Below are 14,256 nucleotides of genomic sequence, written 5' to 3'. Positions count from 1 at the left end.
TTCTCTGTCAAAGATACTAGAAAAGGTAGTATCATCACAACTATGTTCCTTCTTAGAGAAAAATGGAATCTATGAGGTTTTCCAGTCAGGATTTGAACCATATCATCATAGTACTGAGACTGCTCTCATTAGAGTTACAAATGACCTGCTCTTATCATCCGATAGTAGTTGTAACTCTCTATTAGTGCTACTAGATCTTAGCACTGCATTTGACACTATTGACCACAACATTCTTTTGAATAGACTAGAAAATTATGTTGGCATTAATGGAAGTGCATTAGCTTGGATCAAATCTTACTAATCTGACCGTCATCAATTCATAGCAGTAAATGAAGAGGCATCATATCGATCACAAGTGGTATGGAGTACCTCAAGGCTCAGTACTAGGGCCATTGTTTTTCACGCTTTACATGTTACGCTTGGGAGATATCATCAGGAAACATGGTGTTAGCTTTCACTGTTATGCTGATGATACTCAGCTCTATATTTCTTTGCGGCCCGACGAAACATACCAATTTGCAAAACTAATGGAATGCATAGTTGACAAAAAAATGGATGACTACTAATTTCTAATATTATCTAATAAATACTAATTTGCTAAATTCTGAAAAAAAAACAGAGGTGTTAATTATCAGACCAAAAACCTCTGCATGTGATAAACTAGAATAATGTCTAGCACTTGATGGCTGCTTTGTCAATTCTTCGTCATCAGTTAGGAACCTAGGTGTGCTATTTGATAGCAATCTTTCCTTTGAAAGCCACATTTCTAGCATTTGTAAAACCACATTTTTCCATAAAAATATATCTGAATTACGACCTACGCTTTCAATGTCAAATGCAGAAATATTAATTCATGACCTCAAGGTTAGATTATTGTAATACTTCATTGGGTGGTTGCTCTGCATGGTTAGTAAACAAACTCCAGCTGGTCCAAAATGCAGCCGCTAGAGTTCTTACTAGAACCAGGAAGTATGACCATATTAGTCCGGTTCTGTCAACACTGCATTGGCTCCCTATTAAACATCATATATATTTTAAAATCTTGCTAATTTTATCATAAAGCCCTGAATGTTTTAGCACCTAAGTACTTGAGCTCATCGGCACAAGACCACGGGAACCAGATGAACTGGCCCCCCGACTGAGCCTGGTTTCTCCCAAGTTTTTTTCTCCATTTCTGTCACCGATGGAGTTTTGGTTCCTTGCCGCTGTCGCCTCTGGCTTGCTTAGTTGGGGACAATGTGAAGTCAAACACAAGAATCATGCGAAGCGCCGATTTTTTTCAAACCAGCTGTCCCGACCTTCCGATACTGCATGACGGTCGAAGCTGCAAACGTCATCAATCACGTGGTATTGTCATTTCGATACAAGCACCGGCACAGTGTGTGATACAATAGTGTGTGATATGGAAGACAATAAATCAAATGTGGCAAGAGAGGTGGGATAGAGAGGGGAAAAGGAAGGCATTTATATCAAATCCAGAGGGATGTTAAATGTTCAGTGATTGGTAGTGGAAATCGCAGAGAGGAAACAGTCATATCTAGGTTAAGATTGGGACATTGTTTATTAAATAAAACACTCAAGTTAATAGGAAAACATGATACTGGATTGTGTGAGGTTTGCCAGGAAGAGGAGTCAGTGGAGCATGTGGTCTTGAGGTGCAGCAGGTATGAGGTTCAGAGAGAGTTGATGAGGAATAAGTTGAGAGAGATAGAGGTTCAGGACATGACATTAAAAGGGCTGTTGAGCACACAACATAGGGCACATACTAGAATTCTTATGGATTTCTTAAGGGACACAGGGGTTTTTAATAGAGTATGAAGAGTTATAGGAGTATTGAGGAAGGTTAAAATTATTATTATTATATAGTAGAATAAGGATGAAGTGTGTGGATTTTGATGCTTGGGGGAGAAGGAGGGAATTTGGGTGTATTAGTCTGTGAACCTGTTGTCTGATCCACACTCCGGAGCAGATGGTGGCGGTAATGCACCAATTACGCTGGATGCCAACCGCCGTTAAACATTAAGAAGAAGAAGAAGACGACGACTCCAGCAGAGGGCGGTATTCATGAACAATCTCCGCCTATTATTTTGACGCAATGAGGGGGGAAATGCTCTAATTTCCGAGGCGTTTCTGTTACTTAAAATATCTGCGTTAAAATGCGCTGGCGTCACGCAGCAGAGATGAAGTGTGTTTGCGCTTTTAGACAGAGGATCAGTACAGAACTGTGACACACAGGAAGCGCTCAACTTCAACTCAAGGACACCTAACCACTACAGATTTATTTCAATGGTATGAGCTGTAATTATCATGTCTTGCCTTTGCTTGTGAGGTCTGTCTTCTAATAAGGAAAGCATTCGATTCTGTCCACGTGTGTGTGTGTGTGTGTGTGTGTGTTTCTGTGCTTCATGTATACATGTTTATGCATTTTGTCTCTGTGTGTCTGCGCGTTTGTGTGTCTTTTGGACCTTTGATGTCAGAGATGATGTGAACTTTGTAACATTCATCAAAGCTGTATAATCCTTAGCAAGATAAGTAATCAAAATATAATTTTAAGTAGACATTATCCCTCTGTAATCTTACTGTGTAGAGGACGTCCATTGATGTGCATGTGTGTCTATTTGCATATATTTGCACTATTCACTGTATCTGAGTCCAAAGTTGAACAAGCAGCATGCATTTGTACATTGATACAAATACACTCACTATTTCCAAATTCATATAACATTTGTTTTCAGGGTTATGACTTGAATCAAAGCTTTTTGCTTTACATCACCATGATACTCAAGACTCTTAATGTGTTTATGCAGACCTATTTGAGGCATTTCATTATCAAGCTGTGATTTGCAGAAATACCTGTCTAATTTAATTTTTCTTCTGGCATTCATCATGGTGCTTTGATCTTAAAGTTTGTGTCCCACTTAGTTAATGAGTCTTTTTTTAGGTTACTAATATTTTTGCAGCTTGACCTGATTTTCACTTGACCTGTTTAGTTCCGAAGTGTGCTGAAATGTTACTTGACATACTTATAAAACTGTACCATTGCCTATCCAATATATTGAGCCAAGCTTATTTATTATGTGTGATTCACAGGCCTCCGGTATGGCAGAGTTGCTGCGGTTGCTCCTGAGCGTGGCAGAAAAAGCCGCCAATGTGGCACGGGCCTGTCGACAGGAAGCACAGCTTTTTGAACTTTTGGTGCAAGAAAAGACAGGAGCTGACAAAAACAAGAAATTTGTCCAGGACTTTAAGACGCTTGCTGATGTGTTGATACAGGAAATGATTCGCCATGATGTTTGTGCCCAGGTTCTTAAATATAAAGCTTTCACTAAAATCAAAATTAATTTTAGTCAAGTCTGTCTGTTTCTGTTGTCGTCTTGATGGCTAAAAATTCCATTCTTGCTTTATAGTTTCCAGAATTGACTGGATTTATTCATGGAGAGGAGTCAAACAAGTTTGAGAATGGACTTGGTAAGTTACCGAGAACAGCTTTGATTCTGTGCTGCATTTGATAGGATTTCAGTATGCAATTGTATTCAAATTTTCACCACTCTTGTGGCACTTGTTATTTGACTTTCAACGTCACTGAAATATGGAAAGCTGTAGATCATGTGACAACATAAATACATGTTTCTTTGCATGGCAAATGTTGTTTTTGATGATTACATAGAAAAGTAAAATCAGATAAAATAATGTTAACGCTAAAACAGTGTAAAGTTTAAGCATATTCAGATACTTTTATTATAGTTGAAGTGCGTTATGTTGAGCTGTGCTGTCCTTGAAGCAGCAGTGGTGTAAGAAACTATGATTTCTTAAAGGAGCCAAGCATTCTGTTTTAGAGAACATGGGATGGGCCAAGTACAGAGCCCTGTGGGACTCTCCATTAGGATGCAAGGTGTAGAAAATCTTTTGCAACTGCAGTGACAGACCCTGTTTATATTAAATTCAAATAAATGGCTTTCTGATCTGTTTTTTTTTCACAGGGGTTTTTAAGGGCTTGCTCACTACATGACCACAGCACTTGATGGGTCCAATTATCAAATAGCATAGGCAGTCTAAAAGCACCGATTAGAGATGCGCTTCTCAGTTTATAGCAGCGGTGGGTGATTGTGTGAAATGAAACCGACAGATTCAGATGAAACGCAATGAGAACAGTAAAGATGCTGTCAGTTTGGGTTCAAGCAGTTTTTATCCTGGGTCGAGGGGGTGAATATGTCATTATTTGAATTGGGGTTATGCAAACAATTTTAAAATTTGATGGGATAAAGTCAGTGGTTAGGATGTGGCTTTGGTACCTGGTAGGCAAATGGTTGCATGATTATAATAAATAGCCAAGTCGTAGCTATCATTATGGAGTATTTTATGACTCGTCGAATTTGCTTAAACTCGTCGAATTTGCTAAAATTCGTTCTTCTGACATTAAAATAGGCCGTTCATGTGATTCGTGTAAATCCAAGGAGGTTTTATTTGGGAGATGGTTATATAAATGTTGTTTATCTGAAGAGAACTGACTGTCTTCAGAAAAGTTTTGATGGCATTTTCTTTTCATCTTACCTCTTTACCATGCCTAATAAAGGAAAAAATATAAGCAAAGACTTGCTTTGTGTGAAGGGTTAACCACAGTACATATATATATATTTTTTAAATATGTGGTTTATCATTCCATACATTTTCAGAATATTTTTTTCAGTCTGGAGTTTGCAGGTATGCTTTTGCTTCTCATATTGTATGTTTATGCATATATGATGGCCATGAACACTCAGAGCTAGGCAATGTATTAATCAAATAAATAACACCATTTGACTGGAGTTGATTGTGATTGTATTTCTTTCAGGGGAGAGTGTTACTGTGAGAGTATGCGCTCAGGAAGAGGACACAACTGCTTTGTTGGCTAAAGTTCTGGATGGTGATCAAAACGCAGCGTCCCTCCTGACCAAGGTGATCCACCAGGACCTTCAGATTAAAGACGAGACGGCTGAATCTCTGCAGCTGTCAATCAGCCCAGCCAATGTGGGCATCTGGATTGATCCCATCGGTAATGTATTTGTTATTTCTGTCCAGCTTTTTACTTGGCTAATTTATTTACTTTTACATTTTATTCATTCAGCAGACTTTTAAAAAAAATCCAAATAAAGAGCATCTTTCGTAGAGCCAACATTTCATAGGTCACAGTACCAGGTTTATTGTACACTAGGTTACTAAACAAATATACAAGGTGAGTGTCATTTCATTTGTAAGATGTTCAGTTCAAAGGGAGATACATGTGTACCCTAACTGGTATTGTTGCATTTTTTACATTCAGCACTAAGATCAGACAAAAAAAAAAAAGTTTAATAGGCATGGAAATGTTGGCGTTTGCAATATCGTGACTCGGCTAAAAGACCCATCATTCACATCCTACACATCCTTATGAAATATTTTGGCTAATTTGATTGTGTTCTCGGCAGCAATCAAATCAGCACAGATAATGTAAAGTGTGCAGGGTCATTGTGGGCTTACTCATTAAACACACATTAAGCTGTACAGCGTATAACCAACATTACATTTTATATTTATTCCACATTCAGTAATTAACTATATAGCATAAAGATTTAATAAACCAACGAATTGAGGGTTGAGGAAATTATTTGCTGATATATCTGAGGTTGTACATAATAAGTGTACAGTTGTATGTCTTTGTGTGTCAGTAGTTGCAGAAACAGTTATTTTTCATGTGAAAACTGAAACGGGAGCTGTGAAACCTAAAAATAGAACGATTTGTTGTTTCTGGACAATGAACAAACCAACCAGTTATGCTTATGAGACTTTTCCTGGTGTGTGAATTATTCAGGTTATCAACATGTGTATTTGGCTATTTTCTTTTGATAGATGGAACGAGTCAGTACATTGAAGGGAAAGAGGAAGAACAGCCGGATGAAGGCTTTTGTCCATTCGGTCTCCCATGTGCTCTGGTTCTGATTGGGGTTTACTTACGGTCCACTGGCCAACCGGTCATGGGTGTCATAAACCAGCCGTTCAACCGCAAAGACTCCACGGGTAAAGGGTAAGAGTGCTTCTGTAGCAGTGTTTCAAAAGAAATCTCAGATGTGACCCACAAAAATGTGTTGAGAATATAGTTTTAATATAAAATAAAAAAAACAATAATTGAAACTGAAAGCCATATATAGTCATATATAACGAGGGAAATGTTTAGTTTAAAATGTTAGTTTTGCTAGTTAAAATAAAAACTTTTTTTGGTCATGACTTGTAGTGACTATTTGCACACTGAGGTGCAAATAACTACAACTAAGGGCCAGTTTACCTAACAGCTTTCGTCAGTGCAAACCGTCTTTTGGCGTTAAAATTATACTGTCAAGTTTTACTAAAGACGCGCTGAAAAGGCGTGGAAAAGGTTTTTTTTTTTTTTGCTTCAGGAAATAAAAGATGACTTGAAACCCTCAACTAGGAGTCACGCAATACCAGCTCTATCAAAACTTCTAGCAAACCTTCATTTTTTGGCCTCCGGTTCTTTTCAACGTACTGTGGCTTGTTTATTCTTTATTTGCGACTACACTAATTTGCACTGCGCTTGGTATATTGCGTTGGTCGATATGTAAATGAGATGTTGCGTCAGTGTTCTTTAATTTGCGCGGTTGTTAGTAAATCACCTGCAGAAATTTCCCCTCCCATCGGCGCTGTTTTGGAATTGCGCTCTCGTGCTCATTTGCCCGGTTTAGTAAAACTGGCCCAAGTATAAATACTATCTAACATTAATTTGTTCTTGGAGCAGTGGTGGAAAGAGTATTAAAAAATATACTTAAGTAAATTATTCCTTAAATAACTTTTTCTTAAGTACAAGTAAAAGTACTGAAAAATAATATGACTTGTCAGCACCGATAGCCTTGTGGGTAACACGCCGACATAAATCGCCATTGTGCTATGTGCGTCCCGAGTTCGAATCTCGGCTCGAGGACCTTTCCTGATCTCGCCCCTTTCTCTCTCCCCCTTCGTTTCCTGTCTCATCTAAACTGTCCTTTAACAATGAAGGCAAAAAAACGCCAAACAAATTAATCTAAAAAAAAAAAAATGACTCAAGTAAGAGTAAATAAGTAGTTTGCTGAAAAACTACTCAAATTACTACGTTATTAAGCACTTTTGTATTATTTTTCTATTTTTGCCCAAAACGAGGCGATGTGAGCATTATGGAGCATTAAAGGGATAGTTCACCCAAAAATGAAAATTTGATGTTTATCTGCTTACCCCCAGGGCATCCAAGATATAGGTGACTTTAAAAATCTTCGTTTGTGTTCTACTGAAGAAACAAAGCAGCACTATGTAACTTTTGGCACTCTAGCGGTTAATAAACAGAACTGCACACATCCCACGGAAGAACATTCCAACCGGAGCTCCAAAAATGAAAATGTGATGTTTATCTGCTTACCCCCAGGGCATCCAAGATGTAGGTGACTTTGTTTCTTCAGTAGAACACAAACGAAGATTTTTAACTCAAACCGTTGCAGTCTATCAGTCTTATAATGGCAGTCAATGGGCTCCAAGGCTTTGAGAGTAAAAAAAACATACACGGACAAAACCAAATTAAACCCTGCGGCTCGTGACGATACATTGAGGTCTTAAGACACGAAACGATCGGTCTGTGCAAGAAACTGAACAGTATTTATATAATTTTTTACCTATGTTCCACCGCAATGTCCAACTGTCCTGAGCGCATTCACAACATCCTCATTAGTGTAGATGCCTCATTAGTGACTGTTTCTATGGGCCGCATTTACTTACATATATCTATGTCTACTATGCCAGAGCCCGTACACGCGTCACACGCCGGATGTTGTGAATGCTCATTCATTTTTGGGTGAACTATCCCTTTAAACACTCTCATGTAATGTATGTTTCACAAGTGAGACTAATAAAAGTATTAAACTTATGACATTCCAGGAAATCCCTTATATGTACAAATACATCAGATATCACTACAGCTGAATAACATACAGATAGAGACGTTTTGACTGAAACATGAAGACAATAAACACACGATTGTGATGATATATCTGTGTTCTTTAAGCCATTTCAGGTATTTTCATCAGAATTATATATATTTATAATGCAAGGCTAATCGACACAGTATATAATTTATAAAATAAAATATTTTCTGTCTCATTCTGTGATAAGAAACAACATGGACCACAGAAGCAAGTTATTTCAAACACAAATTATGTTATAGTGATTTTGGAGCAAAACATGATATTAGTTTCATATGTTTGACGATGCTAAGCAAGCATAGCTATCCTATCCCTGTTGCCGGGAGCGATTGTTTTACAACAAATTTTGAAAAGTAAGTCCACGTAAGATTATGTGAATGCTTTTAAGAAAGGGCAAAAGCAAAGTAGGCAAAACCCCGTAAGCGAGTTAGCATTTTAGCACTTCCAGTTCCATCGTCCCAGAGTTGTTGTTTTTTTTTGAATGGGAGTTTGGTTAAATCCCCTAAAATAAGGTCTGTGGTTAACACAAGCTTACGATACTTTCACGTTTTATTCTACGACATAAAACACACCAGTTACAACCCACTTATGATTTAAAAAAAATATTCATATTAATCAAGGATTTATTGACTTTTACTGCACCTTATTTCGAAATATGTGCTTTCGTCTGTGCTTTGGTTATGATTATTTCATTTATTCACTACCTACTATTTATTATTGTTTCATTTCAGTTTTAGTGTGGCTCTAGTTTTGTATCTATTCCAGTTTTGATATGAAAAGGTTTATGTAACGTGGATTAAAATTCATCCACAGAGTACATCCTTTTCATTGAACATGTTAGAAATAAGTTTGAAAAAGTTGTTGGAAGCTCTGTGGTGGCGAGTGACCGTGGTGAAGTTCATTTATAGCCTAAGTTTAGCTTGTATTTAGGCTTCAAAATTCAAGTTATATTATTTTGTGAAGATTATCTTGATGGACAAAACGTGTAAGTATCATGAACTATGGTTGAACACAGAGCTTATTTTTTGTGATAATTCAAAAGCCTTTGGAAAAATCCTATTGGCTTTGTCGAGGGAACCAGTGTGATGCTGACAGCCGATGGGCCTATAAAGTGACGTTATAGTTCCCCCACTCTACAGGGAAATAACGAGAAGAATAACAACGTGCAGTAAACGGTAAAACTGTTTGCTCTACAAACCAGTGTGTTCATAGCTAAGATACTACATTAAAATAATATGGTAAGACACACCAATTTTCAATATCAAGCAGCAAAACAAGCTATTTTGTACAGCTAAAATTAACTGGACGTGGATGAGACTAGAAGCCAGACCCATAAAATTTACAAATGGCTGCGCCTGCTCTTCTTAAGAATAAGGTGGATTGAGCGTTGAGTTTCTCCCATTCATAAGTAATAGGAGTGAACTGTTTTTTTTATATCTATAGTCTTTGTTAGTTTTGCACGCAATATCTGTGATTGCCTGAAGCGCAGGACTCCACCCCAGTAGTTTGAAAATTGCCCGTCAAACACCATCTCGCCCTGTTTTTCCATCGGCTCCTTTGTCTTTTATGTACTTTGTACTTTTATTCAAAATTAAATGTAGTGAAGTAGAAAAAAAAAAAATTTTTACTCTAGTACTGTAACAAAAGTATTTGTAACTAGTTAAAATGCGAAAATGAAGTTATTCTTAACATTAAGAGACATGGAGTCTGTAATGCATGCTTTTATTTCAGCCAGATTAGATTATTGTAATATATTGTACTTGGGTGTCTCACAGTCTCTATCGTCATGCCTTCAACTTCTTCAAAATGCTGCCGCTAGATTGTTAACTGGAACAAGGAAGAGGGAACATATCTCACCAGTGTTGATCTCTCTCCACTGGCTCCCAGTTAAATATCGTATCCATTTCAAAACATTATTGTTTGTTTATAAGGGTTTGCATGGACTGGCTCCTTTAGGTATTTCTGATCTCCTTTCGTTCCTGGGAACTTCGATCAATTAGTAGTCTTCAGTTCACTGTTCCAAGGACACGCTTAAAATTGAAAGGAGACCGTGCCTTTTCAGTGGCTGCTCCACAGCTTTTGAACAATTTTGAACAATCGTTTATAAAAACTGCCCCAACATACGCAGATTTTAAGTCTCTTCTTAAAACTAATTTGTTTACTGTTGCATATGGTCATAAGTAGGTGCAGTAGTATAATTGTAGCGTGCTGTTTGTCAGTGTGTTCTATGTTTACTTTTTTGGTATTTGTTCAAACACTTTGGCCAACAGCTGTTGTTCTTAAATTTGCTTTATAAATAAATATGACCGACTGTTACTTTCCACCTCTAATGACCCTAAATGAGAAAAATTCACAGTCCACAGTTCAAACAGTGATCTCTCCTGACCTGTTGCTTATGCAAGTCACTGCATTTCTTAAAGTCCTCATGTTATCGTGATTGTAGATGGAAAGGCCAGCACCTCTGGGGCGTTTCGTATGGAGATGTGAACGCTTGCTCCTTCACGCATCGCAGGCCGTCGTGTCCACAGAAGAAAGATGATTTGTCTGTGCTGCTGAGCTCCAGCGAGAGGCCGGCTGTGAAGGACGCTCTCGCAGCCATTCCCGGCGGCTCGCTGATGTACGCATCCGGAGCGGGATACAAGATCCTGTGCGTGGTCCAGGGTCTGGTGGATGTGTATGTGCTCTCCGAGGGCAGCACCTTCAAGTGGGACTCGTGCGCTCCTCATGCGCTTCTGCGGGCGCTGGGTGGCGGGGTCTCGGATCTGAGCGTGTGTATGCGTGCCCACGTCAACGGAAACAAGGGACACGCAGCTGAACTGACCTACCATCAACCACACAACCAAAGTCAAGGTGTGGACCGATGGGCGAACCGAGGAGGAATAATCGCGTATTTGGACTCCAGCGTAATTGATAAAGTCGTGGCGGCACTTGCTGGAAAGATATGATAAAAATGAAATGCAAGAGCTTAGTGTACGCAAGTGTATGCTTGTATTTTTTATGCATAATCTTATGTCGTTTATGATGCAATTTTTATGTTAAGATTTAGTGGCATAATCAAATACAAATTTAAGGCTGTAGCTTTTCAGGAGAAGATATATATTATAATGCTCATCTACAATGTATATATCAGTAAGTTTTATTTTTTGGAAGAAGCTGGTTATATTTTCAAGACAAAAAGGAAAGCAATTACTGTTTTGCCTCATTCTCATTGTAATGTTGTGTAAATGTTACAGATAATATCACGTTTTACAGTTTCTGATGGTCACCTGAAATAAAAGAAAAACCTAGATTATCATGTATAATACACGGACATTCAGACCCTTTTATAGTGATGTTTTTGACTTGATTCCTCTTTTTTTTTTTTTTTCCTTATATTTCGCTCTAAGAATGGCAGAAACATATTGAGAAAATGGGTGCCATGAGAGTCTCTCACAGGAAAGACATTTGACTGGTTTGAGTTGTACTTTTCTGTCTCGTTCTAAACATTCAACGGAAAAACTTTGAGAGCTAAGGGGCTGATGGGGAAAGTGTGTTTAAGAGCACAGAGATGACCATGGATGCCCTTTTATGTGCAAAAGCTGTTTAAAAAGATCCTAGTTTCATTCCCTCTTGGCTTCATGTCAGTGCCAGTGTGCTAATGACTAGAAAAGGATCCAAAGTGTCACTACTTCACACTGTACACATACAGGTCATGTGACCCGAGTGAATTTATAGAAAATACTGGATAAGTTTCACATGAACAAAACCTCTTTGGATTAAGGGCATAGTTCTTTAATGTTTGATATCCGCAATAATGCACTCATGAAAGGTGACCGAGATCAAAAATGAAGTTTAATCAAGTGCAATGAAGTTATTAGTCTTTCAGAATTATATAAATGCTAATTTGACGGCTGCTTGTGGTCCTAAATGGTAAGTACAATGGCTGATCTCCTCATTATAGAGCCACACTGAACTCTAGCCAGCATAATCACACATTATTCCTTCGAAGATTTCATCTGTTTTAAGCCCAGGCTTTCTGTGGGGTGCCTTTCCACAAATTAAGGCCTTAAAAAGAATATCTTCTTAAGTGTTTTTGTCTTTTTTTCCATTCCAAATATCTAAACACCCTTAACATCCATTTACTTGAGATGCAAAATGAAGATAAAACGTCCTGTTTTCTGAGAAATTAAACAAGTTTATGCTCACAAGAACAAATATCTGTTAATGGGGTAGGAAAACACGTTTTGCCTTTAAATGGTTTTTAAAGGGAATTATTTTTAAAGGGCCCATTGGCAGATATTTATTCTTGTTTTAATAAAATGTACTTCATTTTTTTTTCTTTGTAATTGTGTCTTAAGACATTTGTGCTAGACAAGACAAACTCTGAGGAAGAACATCACTTGCAGTGCATGTGATCAGAAGGTACAAGTTATTTCCATATTCTAGTTGTTGGGAGCAGTTATTCAAGCCTTTAGCCATTTTTTATTTGTAAATGAAATGTAAAAAAGTAATGGATATCTGTTGAAAGTACATTTTGAGAACATTGATGTGTTGTGCTCCTTAAATGTTCTTTATTTGGTCTTAAAAAGTCTTACATTTACCTTCATTAAACCATGATCTACCATGGACAAGAAGGCATTAAATAGTGTGTGTATAGGCCTACACACACACACATATATATATATATATATATATATACATACACACACACACACACACATATATATATATATACACACACACACATATATATATAATATATATATATATACATATACACACACACACATATATATATATATATATATATATACACACACACACACAGCAAAACAGTGCTGAAAAACAAAAATAAGTCAATTTTATCTTACTCTTTTCTTGTTAGTCACTAAAGTGCTGCACAATGGTAGCACAAATCATACGACTTCAATAAGCTAATTTTGGCAAAACAAATATTACCCTTAAGAATGTGTATTTTGACATCTTGAGCAGAATCAAAAAATTTGAGCTGCATATGACCTTTAACGACTTTTGCACTGTCCTACACATTTCTGTCAACTTATAACTGAACACATTCCGTGATAGAAGTGGAAACATTATTTCTAGAGCAGCTGCTGTGGTGAACATTTACTTTCTACTGGAGTTAAATGCACAGATGTTACACTTGTACATGTTGAAGAGCACAGCATTTGAGGAAATCAGCTTTATTATAGGAGTGTTGGAGAGAGGCAACAACATACCAAATCATGGAAAAAGTGTCCTGCACATTATCACCATTTATAATGATTGTCTGAATCTAGAGTGATCTAGATCACTCTCTACGACACATCTGTCTGGAATAAACCTTCATGTAATCCCGAAATACATTTGTGTCGATGCAGCACCTCGACCACTGTTAAAACTCTCAAGTACAGTGAACGTAATGAATTCAATACCCATCACATTTTCTTGAAATAGCGAGTGGAATATTGTCACATATATAATGAAATATACAAACAATAAAAGCAACATATGAGCTACTCATTTTTGTTGATGTTTAGACACCAGTCAATTTAAAGCGATCCATTATTTTGTTCAAAAGGTCAGTAACACCTTAACATCCGGAGGACGTTTAGTGCAATAATAAACTGTTTTATTTCTATTATACCACTTCAATTATCAACAGGAATTAAATAACACTTGCCATTGTCAACAGAAAGCTTCTGCTGTAAAGAAAAAAAAAAACACTAGAATAGTCTGAAAATCGGACTGAAGGTAAACATTTACAAATTTATCCTAAAGATTCAGAAACAATGACGTAATCGAAAGAACCACTGAGTTTGGGTCAACTATAGATACAGTGTGGCCAGTCATTTTTAGCCTTTGAGAACATTTCAGAGGTAACGTGCTGCTATTTTATCATGCAGTTTTTCAATTATTGAGTAACCATGTTAAACCATTATACCCTTTATATTTATGCTTCTTCCATCTGAAACCACTTCAATTAGAGTCACAGGCTGAAAAATCACTGACAAACAGCAAAACAACAATTTTATTTTATTTCTGGAGTCTCTTTAAATGTTTTCATTGGAATTTCTGTTGTTAAACAAGCGCTTTTATCAGGAGATTTAATGTCCGGTTCAGACTACACGATTTTAGCCTGATTTTGCCACGATTTGCTTGACGTAGTGTGTCGTGGGGATTCGTAAACGACAATGGGTGTCGGGACGCAAGATTACATCGTTTCAGCTCGTGTAGTGTGTCATAGTGGACGACAACCGATTCCGCGTCTGCGATGCTTCACGACAGAAAGACTAGCATGTTT

The 14,256-nt window shown here is 37.4% G+C and overlaps 1 protein-coding gene across 1 annotated transcript; it reads left to right on the top strand.

Moving 5' to 3' along the window:
- Nucleotides 1–1,461: 1,461 nt before the first annotated feature.
- LOC107737355 (inositol polyphosphate 1-phosphatase-like) lies at nt 1,462–11,970 on the top strand. Its single transcript, XM_016548834.1, has 6 exons — nt 1,462–2,289; nt 3,091–3,303; nt 3,408–3,468; nt 4,832–5,032; nt 5,866–6,040; nt 10,417–11,970. Exons 1-6 carry the CDS (start codon nt 2,287–2,289, stop codon nt 10,916–10,918), a joined length of 1,155 nt encoding a protein of 384 aa, XP_016404320.1. The 5' UTR covers nt 1,462–2,286; the 3' UTR covers nt 10,919–11,970.
- The last annotated feature ends 2,286 nt before the right edge of the window (nt 11,971–14,256 follow it).

Source organism: Sinocyclocheilus rhinocerous, unplaced genomic scaffold (genome assembly GCF_001515625.1).
Source record: "Sinocyclocheilus rhinocerous isolate Xijiao unplaced genomic scaffold, SAMN03320098_v1.1 scaffold133, whole genome shotgun sequence".
NCBI classification, from domain to species: Eukaryota; Metazoa; Chordata; class Actinopteri; order Cypriniformes; family Cyprinidae; genus Sinocyclocheilus; species Sinocyclocheilus rhinocerous.
This window is presented reverse-complemented; position numbering and strand designations above follow the sequence as displayed.

Bases quoted from the DNA above. Each gene is read 5' to 3' on its own strand.
- LOC107737355 (XM_016548834.1), top strand. The intron at 3,304-3,407 runs GTTCTTAAATAT...CTTGCTTTATAG, and splicing joins GCCATGATGTTTGTGCCCAG to TTTCCAGAATTGACTGGATT. The intron at 6,041-10,416 runs GTAAGAGTGCTT...TCGTGATTGTAG, and splicing joins AAAGACTCCACGGGTAAAGG to ATGGAAAGGCCAGCACCTCT.